This window comes from Kogia breviceps, chromosome 5, assembly GCF_026419965.1.
Source record: "Kogia breviceps isolate mKogBre1 chromosome 5, mKogBre1 haplotype 1, whole genome shotgun sequence".
NCBI classification, from domain to species: Eukaryota; Metazoa; Chordata; class Mammalia; order Artiodactyla; family Physeteridae; genus Kogia; species Kogia breviceps.
Genome location: NC_081314.1, coordinates 51,621,336 through 51,636,031, shown reverse-complemented (window position 1 = coordinate 51,636,031; position 14,696 = coordinate 51,621,336). Strand labels below are relative to the sequence as shown.

At 38.5% G+C, this 14,696-nt stretch overlaps 1 protein-coding gene across 1 annotated transcript in view; it reads left to right on the top strand.

Moving 5' to 3' along the window:
- Nucleotides 1-14,696, top strand: part of SERPINI2 (serpin family I member 2) — a 29,843-nt gene that overhangs the window by 2,956 nt on the left and 12,191 nt on the right. The window contains exons 2-4 of the mRNA XM_059063656.2: nt 2,354-2,584; nt 4,380-4,574; nt 4,655-4,847. Coding sequence (XP_058919639.1) covers nt 2,354-2,584; nt 4,380-4,574; nt 4,655-4,847 — 619 coding nt within the window. The remainder of the gene's footprint in view (nt 1-2,353; nt 2,585-4,379; nt 4,575-4,654; nt 4,848-14,696) is intronic.

The window sequence follows — 14,696 nt, the reverse complement described above, 5'->3', positions numbered from 1 at the left end:
ATTAATCGAAGACTAACTTAAAGGTGCTTCTTTATTCCAAGAGAGTTATAGAAAGAGAAGAGCATGAACTCCTGTCTCAGTTAAGCATACAAATGACCTTGCAATTGGGCACCTTTCAAGTTATCTTATCTCTCTGGATTGTAGATTCCTCATCATAAAAAGAGGAGTTTGGATTAGATGATTTATCTGGACCTTTCAGGTAAAATAATCTATAATTCTATGACTGCCTTTGTTTTCATCTTTGGATCTCTCACTTTGTACACACAATTGGTCTTTGGGCTTTTAATAGCAGGAGAAGTAAACATGTACTAAATTTTAGAACATTTTTTTGGAGGTCTGGTACAACCAAACCAAAAGTCACATTCACTCCATGACTGGTAGGTTTTCTATGGCTCTATTTTAGGAAATGAACTAAACTTATTCTCATTGCTTACTAGGAGCCATGGATATGTATTCTCTGTGCTAAAAGAAACTATTAATCTGTAAATTAAATCAAATGTATAAGGCAGATAACTTTATATTCTCCAAGCTTGTGCTATTGGTGACATTTTTTCATTGACTTCTGAGTCCAGTGATTTATCAAAGGGCAGCTGACTGTTTGTCAAACAGTCTTAGACCTTAAGTACATGACATAAATTTATTTGCTCTGACAAATGAGTTGGAACTATTTTTTTCTCCCCCTCTCCTTTTTTCCCCATTCCTTTAAAGATGTTCATAAACAACAAACTTCTGAAAATTGGTTTCAAATTCTGCCACTTTGTTTCTGACCTTACTTAATTCTTTTGGAGAAGCTCTATGCCTTCCCTCAGAAAGTCTTCTTTGTAGGCTCTCAGCTGTTGAGATATTCTCTCAGCTTCCAATAGCAAGAAATGATTGCATCTGAAATCATCGTATAAACAAGTAAAATAGATTAACATTCTTCCTTATGTAAGGAATTCCAGGGTTGTAAAGAATTATTGATATTCTTCATATCCAATCATGGAAGTAAGTTTTTGTATCTAAAATTGTTTATGTCTGTGTCTATATCCCCACAAATAGAGAATCGTGGAGTTTGAAATATGATGCAATATACCTTCCAAGCCTGCTCTTTGGTTATGTAGGTTGCCTCTGCACAAGAGCACCAGGACGAGGAGGCAAGTGGGGACTGAAATGTAGTTTCCACTCAGCTGGACAAGACATGGGCATGCAGCCTACCACCGCCACTCAGTGAGGGCATGAGTTCTTATTTGCACAAAGATGCCCTATGGGCTGCTAGTTCTCTGATAAAAGGTTTACACACACACTTACACACCTTATTTCCAATAGACACCTCATAGCAAGTTCCTCTCAGTCTTTTTTTTCCCTCTTTATTCAATGGACATCTCCCGATGATGAACCATTTGTGTTTTCTTCAATAGAGATTAATTGCGTGCAATCAACTTTTAAGTTATGAAAGTGTATTTTCAGTATTTAACTCAAAATAAACAAAGGCTCTGAAGGAACCTTGGATTTGAAATACAGTTCCCAGATTCAACAACTGAGTTCCAGAATTAAGCCAGAAGGGAATGAAAAATATTGGTGCCCTCTGGTAATAAATAGGAAGCCACTGAGTAACGATCAGAGCTGAATTCTCTCACGGCACATACAGCTTCCTGAAAACATGGTGGTCAGAATGACCCAGTGATAAATAAGTAATGGACCAGCAGTGATTCGTAGCTGACTCTGATAGACTCATTTGGCTAGTGGTTATAGTTAGAATGGTTAAAGATTTTTATTGTTCACAAAGACAGCCAAAGTATATAGATTCATGAACCTGAAGAAATAGGTAATTTTGATTCTTACGCATCTCCAGAGATAATTACAGGGGTACCTCATAAATTTCAAAACTTGGACAGGCACAGTTGCTCATAAGAGAGCAATTCTTTCTTAAGCTGAAATAAAAGTAGTAGTGAAAAGGATTGCTCATCACTGTCTTAGCCCCCATCAGCATTCATTAGTATTCCTCTTTCATAAATATTGCATGTTATGCAAAGAATGAGATTCTAAAGATACCTTTCCAACAACTAAGAATGAGCTAGATTTGATTATAAAGAGAGAGTTTCCTTCAGCCTGTTTAAATGCATATTCTTGTTTTTGACAAACTTCAAATTTACATGGACATTTTTTTTCCTGTATGAGAGCCGATTTCTCTGCAAAATGCATATTCCACAGGAGATAAATGCTTAAAATATTTATACTAACTTAGAAAGGATCGTTAGTTATACCTAAGTGGGCAAAAAATGGTGATATGAATCAGAGCGCTTAGAAGCAAAGCTGAGAAGCTGTTGTTTTTATGTTGTTCAATATGTTGGTATACATTATAATTATTTTTTAGGAGAAGAATTTTCTGTGCTGAAGTCATTTTTCTCTGCCATCTCAGAGAAAAAACAAGAATTTACATTTAATCTTGCCAATGCCCTCTACCTTCAAGAAGGATTCACTGTGAAAGAACAGTATCTCCATGGCAACAAGGAATTTTTTCAGAGTGCCATAAAACTGGTGGATTTTCAGAATGCAAAAGCTTGTGCAGAGACAATAAGTACCTGGGTAGAAAGCAAAACAGATGGTAAAGTTTCCTATTCTCATAAAGTCATTATTTGCCATTGTATTCATGGTTTTTAATATCTTAAAGTAAAGAATGGTTGAATATTTTCCTATTAAATTATGGTTCAGAGGGATCAAACCTATTTTGCTTTCCTGTTATTCAAATTAATACTAAATTGTAAAGCAAAGAGAAATTGTAAGCTGCTTTAAAAGGTATACAGATTATTATTTTTTGTTTGAGAGAGACACCTATTTGTAGAATTCTTGATGGAAGAATTTTAATAATAATTTTTGTTTAAGTATAGGATTTTTAAGTATGGCAGCAGGAATAATATCTTTGGCCAGGTAAAACTTAGATCTGTCCATCTCAGATGCCTTCTTTCCCACATATACTGTAAATAATTAACTCATGTTAGTTGGATGTGTTAATGTTTCATAAGAAATATTGATAGTTCTGTCATAAAGTTGTAATCTAAACTTTAACTGTAAGCTGGCAAAAATTCCAAAGGCGCTACTGAGTGACATAGTAGAACACAAGGTTAAACTCATACAGATCTGAGTTCAAATTCTGGCAGGTTCTAAACTATGCTCCATTTAAAATGAGGATACTATTAAAACATTTCAGGATTATTGGAAGGTTAAAAAAAATGTATGTGAAGTGAACAGCATATATCAGGTCCTCAATTAATAGTAGCTTGTTTCTTTGTTCATTCGTTCTGTTACAAAAAACTGTGATGTGTAAGATGCCACTGTATTTTTCATGGGGATCCTCCTATGGGGAAGCATAAGTTGAAAATATGAGATGGGTGCTGTGAGCAGTGTTCACAGGAAAGTCCTATTATTGGGATACACAATGATACACATCCCTAGACAGCTCCATGGCATCTGATCATGCTATTGACTCACAGCTTGGAAATACTCATTGGACATAGAAATAGGAGACTGGTTTTTATTTTTATTTATTTTTAAATTAATTAATTTATTTCTGGCTGCATTGGGTCTTCGTTGCTATGCGCGGGCTTTCCCTAGTTGGGGCGAGCGGGGGCTACTCTTCCTTGCGGTGCGCGGGCTTCTCATTGTGGTGGCTTCTCTTGTTGTGGGGGAACTGGCTCTACGTGCTCAGGCTTCAGTAGTCATGGCACACAGGCTCAGTAGTTGTAGATGGTGGGCTCTAGAGCACAGGCTCCGTAGTTGTGGTACACAGGCTTAGTTGCTCCGCAGCATGTAGAATCTTCCCGGACCAGGGCTCAAACCCGTGTCCCTTGTATTGGTAGGCAGATTCTTAACCACTGCACCACCAGGGAAGTCCAGGAGACTGGTTTTTTAGAAGAGGAAAATCATACTAGCAACCCTATTCTTGCCCTCTCCCAATGGTCAGCGGCTGCAGCTGCAAGAGTGGAGAATTTGAGTGAACCATTAACGTATTAATTCAGATTGACCTGCTGAAGAACCTTGAAATAAAGTTTTAAAATTACCAACAAATATGCAGGAAGAGATACTTAGTTTTTGTTCTTTCTGTCTGAAAAACAATTTATACAAATAATCTCACTAAAGAGAGGCCATTACTAGATGTGTCCAAATTTGCCTAAGGCAATCCTGTACCTCCTGTTTCCTAGTGAAATCCTGTTTGTACCTGTTTCTAAGTGAAATATTTAATAAAGCTCCCCTTTGTTCTCAAAATTGCCAAGTTTAAATGATAAGGCACCCTGTTTTTAACTGATTAGCAAAATAAAATTTTGTTTTAATTCTATTTAAAGCAGTTCCTTTGAATAACTATTGCATATTTCTTCCCACCTCTTCCTCTATTCCTTTCACAGGAAAAATTAAAGACATATTTTCAGGGGAAGAATTTGGCCCTCTGACTCGGCTTGTTTTGGTGAACGCTATTTATTTCAAGGGGGATTGGAAACAGAAATTTAGAAAAGAAGACACAAGGCTGATGAATTTCACTCATAAATATGGTGCAGCAGTCAAAATTCCGATGATGAAAACTCTTCTGAGAACAAAATATGGTAATATGAAAAAATCACACTCTAAAGCACTATTTTGGGAATTGCCAAGTATATCAATATTTTATTTTTCTCTGTTCCAGGTTATTTTTCTGAGTCCTCCATGAACTACCAGGTTTTAGAATTACCTTACAAAGGTGATGAGTTTAGTTTAATTATCATACTTCCTGCAGAAGATGTGAACATAGAAGAAATGGAAAAGCTAATTACTGCTCATCAAATCCTGCAGTGGTTCTCTGAGATGCAAGAAGAGGAAGTGGAAATAAGCCTCCCTAGGTTGGTAATGCCATTTTATCATTCTTGTTCTTATGTTTTCACTTATAGAGGGACTTGAATAGCTGGCTGAAAGATAACCAATGCTTGAAAAGGCTATTGACAAACAGAAAAAAAAAAAAAACCCGTTTGGAGTTGTTACTCTACTTTATGGTTACAAAGGCAGGTCTGAACATTGCCAGCATTGCTTTGCCATGAGAAGGATGGAATTTAAGTACTCAATATTCTCTAAAAGAGATGAAGAAATGTAAGTCTACAAAACAGAATGCTGGGATTTAAAGGAATTATTATTCTTTTTATTATACACACTTATCTTTCTCTAACTTTTTATTCCTGATTGGAATTTAAAATATTTTGTCTTCTATTGTGTTTAAGGAAAATATAATCCCCAAGACTCTTGCAGTACTCTACAATTAAAAGAGATGTTAAAGTGCCTTTGACAGATAGTGCTGTAAGAGTCATGAAAATATAAATAGAATCCTAGGGTCATTTTTTATTACTGGGGTATATATATTTATATAAATATTTAATTTTTAAAATTTTTACACAATTTTAAAAGTTACTTTCCATTTATAGTTATTATGAAATATTGGGGTCATTTCAGATAGTTAATACAAAATGGAAATCACAAAGGTGTATCTCAGGAAGCCATAATTATAAACCCTAATTTTTTGATATCATGGTTCCTGGAGACAGGAGAAACTTCAGAGAGTAAGGGGTGCCCAAATATATCACACTCTACCTGAACTTCTAAAAAGAGACAGATGTCTAATAGATTATTTTCTGTGCCTTCGTTTCTAAACTTTTCTTCAAACTCATCAAGGCCTTCCTGGCCCTCCACCTCTCCACCCTCTTGACTTTGCCTTACTTTCCCAGTCAGCCAGGATCCAGTCAGTTAATTCAATTGTACTCTCACCAACGTTTTAAGTATTTCTGTCACCTTGTCTTTGTCCTGTAGTTCTCTCCTCAACAAGCTACTCCTGCTCCCCAACTACTGATTTTGTTAAGCAGAACTCTCCAAATCAGTCCCTCTGGTCTCTCTGAGGCTGGAGCTTAGTAGTCTTTCTCTTCAGAGAACTTTCTCTTCTAACACCCGCCAAGATTTTACCTCTGCTCTCCAGGCACTGCTTCATGTTGATTCTCTTACTCTCAGTACTCCTGGAACGTAGGTCATTTCTTGTACCAGGGAGTCTTCCCCTGTCCATTATTATCCTTAGCCTGCCATTGTCATGGTACTGGGGCCCACTCACCCAAAAGGGGTGTCTTTCCCATCTCCATCCTACCCAGCATCCAGAGTCCTCCAACTTTTCCTAGCATAAAATGAAGGTAACACAGATTTTCTTCTATCCCCTCTAAGGCCAGATTCCTAGTCGTAATAGGAATCTATACCAGTAGATTTCAACCCTTAATGAAAACAACGTCTTCATATGGGGTAGAACAGATTCCACTTTCATCATCTCAGACTTCTCCATCTCCATCCCAGGGGTTCTATTTGCATTAAAAAAGCTCACTGCGTTGCTTTTCCCAAACAAATGAAGAACTTGCCTTAAAAGGTGAAATCGAATCTTCAGTTATATGGAAGCAGAAACATTAGTTGGCAGTTGTACCACCTTTTCCAAACAAATTCCAGGCACCAAAGATTTTTTTTTTGTCACAACATTGTTTATTTTGAAAAAATACAGAAATAATGTAAAAGTTCAACAGTAAATGAATTTTAAGAAAAATGTGGTAGAATGTAACCTAGCCAATAACAATGATAGATATGGAGGCTGTGATAATCAGAAAAAATTGTGGTATATTTTAATAGAAAAAAAACTGGATTAAAAATTTTTTACAATGATTACAGCTATATAAAGAAACAAATCTACAGAAAGAAACAAAGGAAATTTACCAAAATGTTAACATTAGTTGTAATAGGGTTATGGCATTATGAACATTTTGTTTTTCCTTTTCTATATTTTCTATTTCTTTCTCCTCCCTGCTTGCCTGCCAAATAGAAAAGACAATACATGGGAATGAGTTAGGAGCTTGCTTTTCTAGAGAGCTGCTGAGGTGTAGAAAATGTAAATCTAATAAGGTACTGGGTTCACTTGACCAAATAATGCAATCTAAAGATTGCACAAAGTCCTGGGGGGCCCCATTGCCATTTTCTGGGTGCAGTTCTTCATCCACAGACTCAGAACATGGCCCTGTCTGTGTGTGGTGGTGGTGAGGGGGTGGGTCTGATGTCTACCTGATGTCTCTCTCCTGCACGATCCCATGCGATATAGAGGTTTTAGCACTGGATTAGCCGATGCTATCCGACCTCAACATCCAGAAGGGAAGAGAGAAGTGCTTAGGATGTTTGGAATAATCCCAGGAAATCTAGTTCTGAGTTTCCCCCAGAGACCAGCTCATTTCTAGGCAGGGGGGTGGGACTGAATAAGAAGTCAGGATTCCCTTGGGAATTGGTGGTTGGTTAGCTCAGTGGCCGTTGTCTTTCGTGGGCTTTGTTCTTTTCTTTGACCAGTACCCCTGCTTAACCTCAGGATGTTGTATGCAATGTTATTAGCAAGTTGGCAGATCCCACTGAGCAAAGCCATTTGCTCCTACAAGGAAGCATCTCTGGGAAGTTCTCTACTGACTGTGAGTGCTATTTTGCACAATTATTGAGACACACTCAGAAGGGGTATGTACAGTGCTGAAGAACATGATCTTAGAGTCTGACAGTTCTGGATTTAAATCCCAGCTCCACCTCTGAGTAGCTATTTAGCCTTGGGAAAGTTACTTAAATTTTCACACCCTCAGCTTCCCCATCTGCAAATGGATAATAATACTCTGTACCTCATAAAGTCATTTAAAGGATTAAATGATATATGTAAAGAGCTTAGTATAGTTCCAAGCAGTCAGTAATGGTAGCTAATTACTATTATTAGCTGCTGTAACTGTAGCTATTTGTATTTCAAAATACTACTCTTTTATTTTATTTTATTTTTAAATGTTTTTTTATTGTGGTAAAAGTCACATAATATAAAACATACTATTTTAACCATATCTAACTGCACAGTTCAGTGGCACTAAGTACATTCACATTGTTGTGCAACTCTCCCCATCATCCATCTCCCGAATTTTTCACCTTCCTAAACTGGAAGTCTGTCCCCTTTAAACACTAACTCCCCATTCCCCCCCCCCAAGTCATTTCCTTGGAAACTTCTCTCTAGAGAAATAAAACTGACATTTTTAAAATTTCCAAGACTGAAAATTTTGTTATCAATTATTCAATCACATTAATACAACATTACATTTAAAATGTATTCCGTTTTTACTAAAAGGATGAGCCTTCTGATTTCTTAAAGGAATGATTTGCTTATCTGTTAAGTTTATGAATAATTTTAATCCATCAGGACACATTTATTGAGTTAAGTTTCCTGAGCGCTCAGATCATGGATTGAAAGTTTTGAAATACATTTTCCCCAAAATGAACAACTTCCTTATAACAGAAAAATACCCATTTAAAATCTGTGTTCAGGGGCTTCCCTGGTGGCGCAGTGGTTGGGAGTCTGCCTGCCGATGCAGGGGACACGGGTTCATGCCCCGGTCCGGGAGGTTCCCACATGCTGCGGAGCGGCTGGGCCTGTGAGCCGTGGCCGCTGAGCCTGCGCGTCCGGAGCCTGCGCTCCGCAACGGGAGAGGCCACGGCAGTGAGAGGCCCGTGTACCACAACAAACAAACAAACAAACAAGCAAAAAATCTGTGTTCAGTATAGAAGAGGGAAAATTGTTCAGGGTCCTTGGTATTCCACTGCTTGTAGTTTCATTACGTCAATCTTTGCCTCACATGGCCAACTCTTCACACAGCATCCTCCTTTCTTATAAGGACACCAGTCACGTTGGATTAAGGGCTGGCTACTCCAGTATGATCCTGTTGACCTGAATCAAATAGACTGTCAGATTTTCTCCAGCAAAGATGGGTTTATTTGGAATCAACAGAGAATTTGGGGTCTGTAACCATTGTGGGCCACATGCAAGTTCTCCAATGGCAAGGGAAGGAGAACGTTTTTATAGAGGGGGAAAGGAAGTTGGGAGGGGCTATAGTAAAGAGTCTATGGCTTTTCATTGGCTGAGTCCTTGCAGGAAGGAAGAGGAGTCTTTCTTCTTCCAGTTGAGCTCTGTTACCCTTGTCCTCACAGAGCATGTAAGCTCCCCATTCTGGTCTCCCAACTCTGTTTAACTGATATTTCTGTTTATTAAATTTTTTACACCCTCAACCTAACTAATTAACATCTGCAATGACCCTGTTTCCAAATAAGGTCACATTATAAACTGCTGGTGGTTAGAGTTTTGACATATGAATTTGGGCGGGAGGGAGACACAGTTCAACCCATAACACCAACTATGAAAATTTTTGTCATTGTACAAATAAATAAATGAAAACCTCTCTGGGAGCAAAGTTCAGTAAATGCCAAGAAAAGAAAAATTAACCATAAAAATGCTTGTATAGGGGCTTCCCTGGTGGCGCAGTGGTTGAGAGTCCGCCTGCTGATGCAGGGGACACGGGTTCGTGCCCCGGTCCGGGAAGATCCCACATGCCGCGGAGCGGCTGGGCCCGTGAGCCATGGCCGCTGAGCCTGCGGGTCCGGAACCTGCGCTCCGCAACGGGAGAGGCCACAACAGTGAGAGGCCCGCGTACCGGACACACACACACACACACAAAAAATGCTTGTATATAAGCAAGAGTAGGAAAGAGGGTGTGAGTGACTAGATTATAGTTACTGTTAGAAACAGTATAGAAACACTTCTCCTTCCCCTCTTTGATATATGTCTAGTTTAGAATCAAGGCCAATAAGATATAGAGTATAGTCTAAAAATACTAGGGTGCTTTCTAGTGTTTACTATTTGTAACATACTGGATACTTAATTTTGGACATTATCCTACAGTTTGATACCAGCTAAAATCATCACATTACTTTTTCTAAATTTAATATGGAATCCTATAAACATCTTAGTAGTCAGATTTCCTCAGGTTGATGAGTCTAGCATACCCTTACTATGTATCAAATTTCTTTCTCTGTATAAGAAACAGTTTGAGATTGTATTTTTATGTATATATATATGGGCAAAATTGATCATTTAGTACATGTAAATAAGGTAAAAAACAAGAAACTTTCATCTATATAACATTTTAACTTTGTAAAGCATTTAATATTTACATTTTAATACTAAATGCTGTAGTTCTATAGTGTGACTTGGTTATAGTTTCCTTATCTTGCATTCCACAGATAAGGAAACTATGTCACTCAAAAAGTAAATTGATTGACATTCAATTAAGTGCTGGGAGACAGGATTAGGTCTCATTTCCATTGGCTCACAGCCTCATGATCTTATTAGTTTACTACTTATTAGAACATTTATCTCCTGTTCAAAACAGAGATTGATTGGGACCCCACTGTGAACAGGGGACTGGGACAGATGCAAAGTGATAGACAGGACTCCTGTTTGATAAGATGGTGGCCACTTAGAGTGGTGCGAGATTTGCACAAGAAGTTTACTAACAATATACAGTAAATACTGTAAGAATAGTACAAGTAAGCACTAAGAGGTTCATGAAAAAAGAGAGGAGAGAAGGGAGAGGGAGCACCAGAGACTGGAATTGTAAACAAAGGCTTCATGGAAGAAGAAGGATTTGCACTGGGCTTTAAAAAAATCAAGAGGGAAAAGTCTCATATGCAATGGGGAATTATTGTAAATTTCCAAGTAGGATGACGGAATGACAAAGGCAGCATCTTAGAAAGATATATTTGGTAGTCACAGTGCCTTTGTTCATGCTGGATAACTTGTCTGAACTCTCTCTCCATTCTCCCCCCCATTCCCATTTTTTTCTGTATAACTTCTATTGGTCCTTAAAACCAAGTTTGGGTTTTAGAAAGCTTTTCTGATTTCTCCATGCAAGATTCCACAACACCTTCCCTTCTCCCTGCTAGGAAAAGTTCTCCTAATACCTTGTGTTTATTTCTGCATAGCAGTTATATTAAAATTATTTGTTCGTCTTCGCTACTGGACTATAAGCTTCTTGAGGTCAGGAGCTATGCGTATTTCCTTTCTACGACACCATCACAATGTGTGCATCTAAAAAGTAGTAACTGCTCAGTGAGCATTTGTTACTTTAATCTGAATAATAGTGATGTTCAGGATGCGTTAAAGAGGGAAAGACTGAAGCCCCAAAGGTAAGTTCAGAAACCACTGCAACAAATCGCGCACTAAGTAATGAGTGCTTAAAGGAGCAGCCTCACTGGGAAAGTAAGAGGCAGGTGAAGCAGAAAGACATCTATTGGGGTGTGTGACTAACGAGATATGAGTTAAGAAGGAATAGATAGTTCTGAGGTTCTAAGTTTGACTTTCTAGGAAAATGAGAAGACATTGATTTTCTTCTTCTTTTGTAGCAGTCCTTGACTGGGCACCATGGACTTCTGGAGAGTTCTGGGGCAAAATTCAGAGTCCTTGAAGCTCTTGAAATTATTAGCAAGTTTATGAGTGTAAGGTCATATATATGTTTTCTTTGGGAGAGGCTTCATAGTTGTCATTAAATTTTTGGCAGACTGGGTCTTTGAACTTGTTAAATACTACACTTTTATTCAAAAGTATCGTAATAACTAAGCAAGAGCCATAGCTCTTCTGAGATACTGAATATTTAAAAATACTCACTGATGTGACATCTCACAGTATCTTTTATCAACTGTTGAAACCAGATTATGGAAAATAGAACATAATATTGAAGACCAAGAGCTCTGCCATCTCCTTACTGCATGACTTTGATCATCTTGCCTAAGATTTTTCTCTTATTGTTAAATGGGAGACTAATAATACATGTCTCTTTGGGTTGCTGCAAGGAGTAAAATGAGAAAATGTTATGTTTTTAGTACTCAGTATTATCTCATTGTTATTTTTATTATTATTCTCATTCAACTTTAAAATGTCTTGACAATCCATTAATATGCCAACACTATCCTGGATGCTTCCCCTCTTTGCCATTATCTCAGTTAATCACCACCATAATTTGAAAGAGATCTATTTTATATTCAGGTTACAGTTGAGGTGCAGACAGATAAGTACCTGCCTGTGGTCGCACAGCTAGCAAATGGCAGAGTCGGAAAAATTGCAGGAGTCGGAAAACTCTTGTGTAATGTGGGGCAAACATGAGGGAGAGCACAGAACAGAGCAAATGGTCAACGCAGTGATAGGATGAGCAGCCAGGTAAGAGATGTGATGCAGCAGTTCCACGGATACTTTCAGAGAGAGATAACAGCTTCCATAGGACATCATATTCTTGCTGGGCTAGAAATCCATCCCAGGCTTGGCCAGCTTTGGATCTCTTAAGTGCGTGAATGTGAACTGTCTGTGGGTGAGAGAAAGTGACCTCAGGGAAAATGAGGCTGGTTGTGAGAATAGATAAGTCATGACCAGCTGCAATGATGATTCTAAATGTTCTTTCACTTTAGCGTATCAAACACTGATACAAATTGGAATCCAAGTGTACATTAAGCGTTGTCCAGATATGTTTCCTATGTGACAGAAAGCATTTTTAATTCAGCCCTTGAGGCCAATGGAATATTTCACACACACACAAACACACACACACACACACACACACACACACAAAGTGACTAGAAAGTACTACGTACTCACATAATAGACCAAGTCCACCACTGTCAAGGATTGTGTTATATTTTTATCCTTGTGCGCAGCCCTAAGACTTGGTTGTTTCTAAGCCTGAACCTTCCAAAAATGACTCAAGGCCACTGTATCAAAAGTGGAATTCCAAACAATAAGGACAGGGACCTTGAGGGAAATCAGTCAAAGACATTTTGTCGTTAAACAAGAGTCCTAGGTATAAAGGAGAAGAAAGGGACAACACCAATCCACAGTAGGGCCTGCAGACCAGGAGTGACTCCTTCTTCTGACAGAAATTCTGAATGGTGTTTCTTCGTTTTTCTGCAGCTTTAACCTGTGTGAGACCCCTTTAAGCACAATGGTAGCCTATGGCAGTAAATTGCTGCCTTTTAAGGAGGCAGATAATGTTTACATATGCTAAAACATTCATTTCATGATTGTTTGGTTGGTAATTGTCTATCCAGTCCTTTTGCTACTCATTCTTTTACCTTTAGCTGTATTTGTTTGTTTGTTTGTTTGTTTTGTGATACGGGGGCCTCTCACTGTTGTGGCCCCTCCCGCTGCGGAGCACAGGCTCCGGACGCGCAGGCTCAGCGACCATGGCTCACGGGCCCAGCCGCTCCGGGGCATGTGGGATCTTCCCGGACAAGGGCACGAACCCGTGTCCCCTGCATCGGCAGGCGGACTCTCAACCACTGTGTCACCAGGGAAGCCCTAGCTGTATTTTTTTTTGACAATTTTAGAGAAGAGTCAAGGAAAAGAGGAAATGAACCACATCTAGAATAAATATTAAGATTCACAAAATTTGGAAGAGGTACACAATTAACACTACACATATTGTATTGATCGAGATTACAAGTTTTGATTATATTTAGATTAGAAGGCAGTGGAAGTTAGCACATTAGCTCTGACTTGGAAGGGACCTGCATTTGAATCCTAGCCCTGTCTCTTATCTTGTCCTTGAGTCTGAAAATCAACCTTCTCAAAGCCTCCATTTCTTATATGTTAATGGGAATAATAATGCTCACTTCCTAGGGTTTTTGTGAAGATTAAAAACTATGATCTATATTAACTGCTAACACATGGATGTGCTACTTCACACCTGGCTATTCATGGCTCCCATAATTATGGCTAATTAGAAATCGGCCATAGATTATACTTTTATTAAATGGTTGAATGGGTTTCTATCACTGTAGGTTTCATTGGACTATGTTATGAGTAAGACTGTTACTTAAATGACTCTCTGGTATGATTAGACCTTATTAGAGGTTGTAATAAGTCTTGCAGTACTTTTGTCATTATCCCAAAATCATTGGACTGTTATACTAAAAATAGCCAAATTATGGGTGGACTAGGACATTTATCCTCAACCTTTTAGAAGCCCATACTCCATTCAGTATAAAAAAAGTGTGGTAATGAAAATAGAAAAAAAAGAACAACCCCAAAGCCTCAAAGCCATCATGCCTCATATTATCTTTCTTAGCAGGAAGTTAAAAGGAAGAAGTTGAAAATGATTGGCATAAAACAAGTTATTTTCATTATCAGTAGGTTTTAATGTGCATGTTGAGCTGCGCCCATCCCCAGTTGGCTAGGGTTCTGAATGAATCAACATCTTCCTAAAGGGCATAATAGTTTACCAAGAAATAATTTAGGGCCAGTATATTTTTGCCACAGCATGTTCCTTGTTTTGAAGAACTATAATTAAGAAGCTTGTTCAGTATTTGGCAATTAAAACAATGATCTAATTAGACTGATTGCACAAGCTAATTTCTAGCCCCAGATGTGGGCCTACCTGTTAGGTAAGCAAGGATCCTGTGCTTGAGCAATCGTGTCTGCATTCAAACCAGAGAGCACGGGGGCAAAGGCCCAGCTAGGGCACAGACAGAGCTCCTTGGGCAGGAGCTGTCCTGGGATTTCCCTGAGGTAGGAAATATACGTAGTCCCCTGTTGGAGGACTTTAGACTCTTGTCTTTCATAAACAAAGTCTCCAACCTGGTTGTAAAATGTAAATGGATGTTTCTAGCATCTCTAAAGCCAGTAAGTACTAGCTTCTTTCTTTCTTTTTTTTTCCCCCTTTTTATTGAAATGGGAAAGTGAGGGTCACTGATGGCTGTTGACTTGGAATCATAGAAGATCAGTACCTGAGAGAATCTTTGAGATTCTTTGGTGAAGCTCCCTCTTCAGGCAAATCGAGGCTTGGAGACTT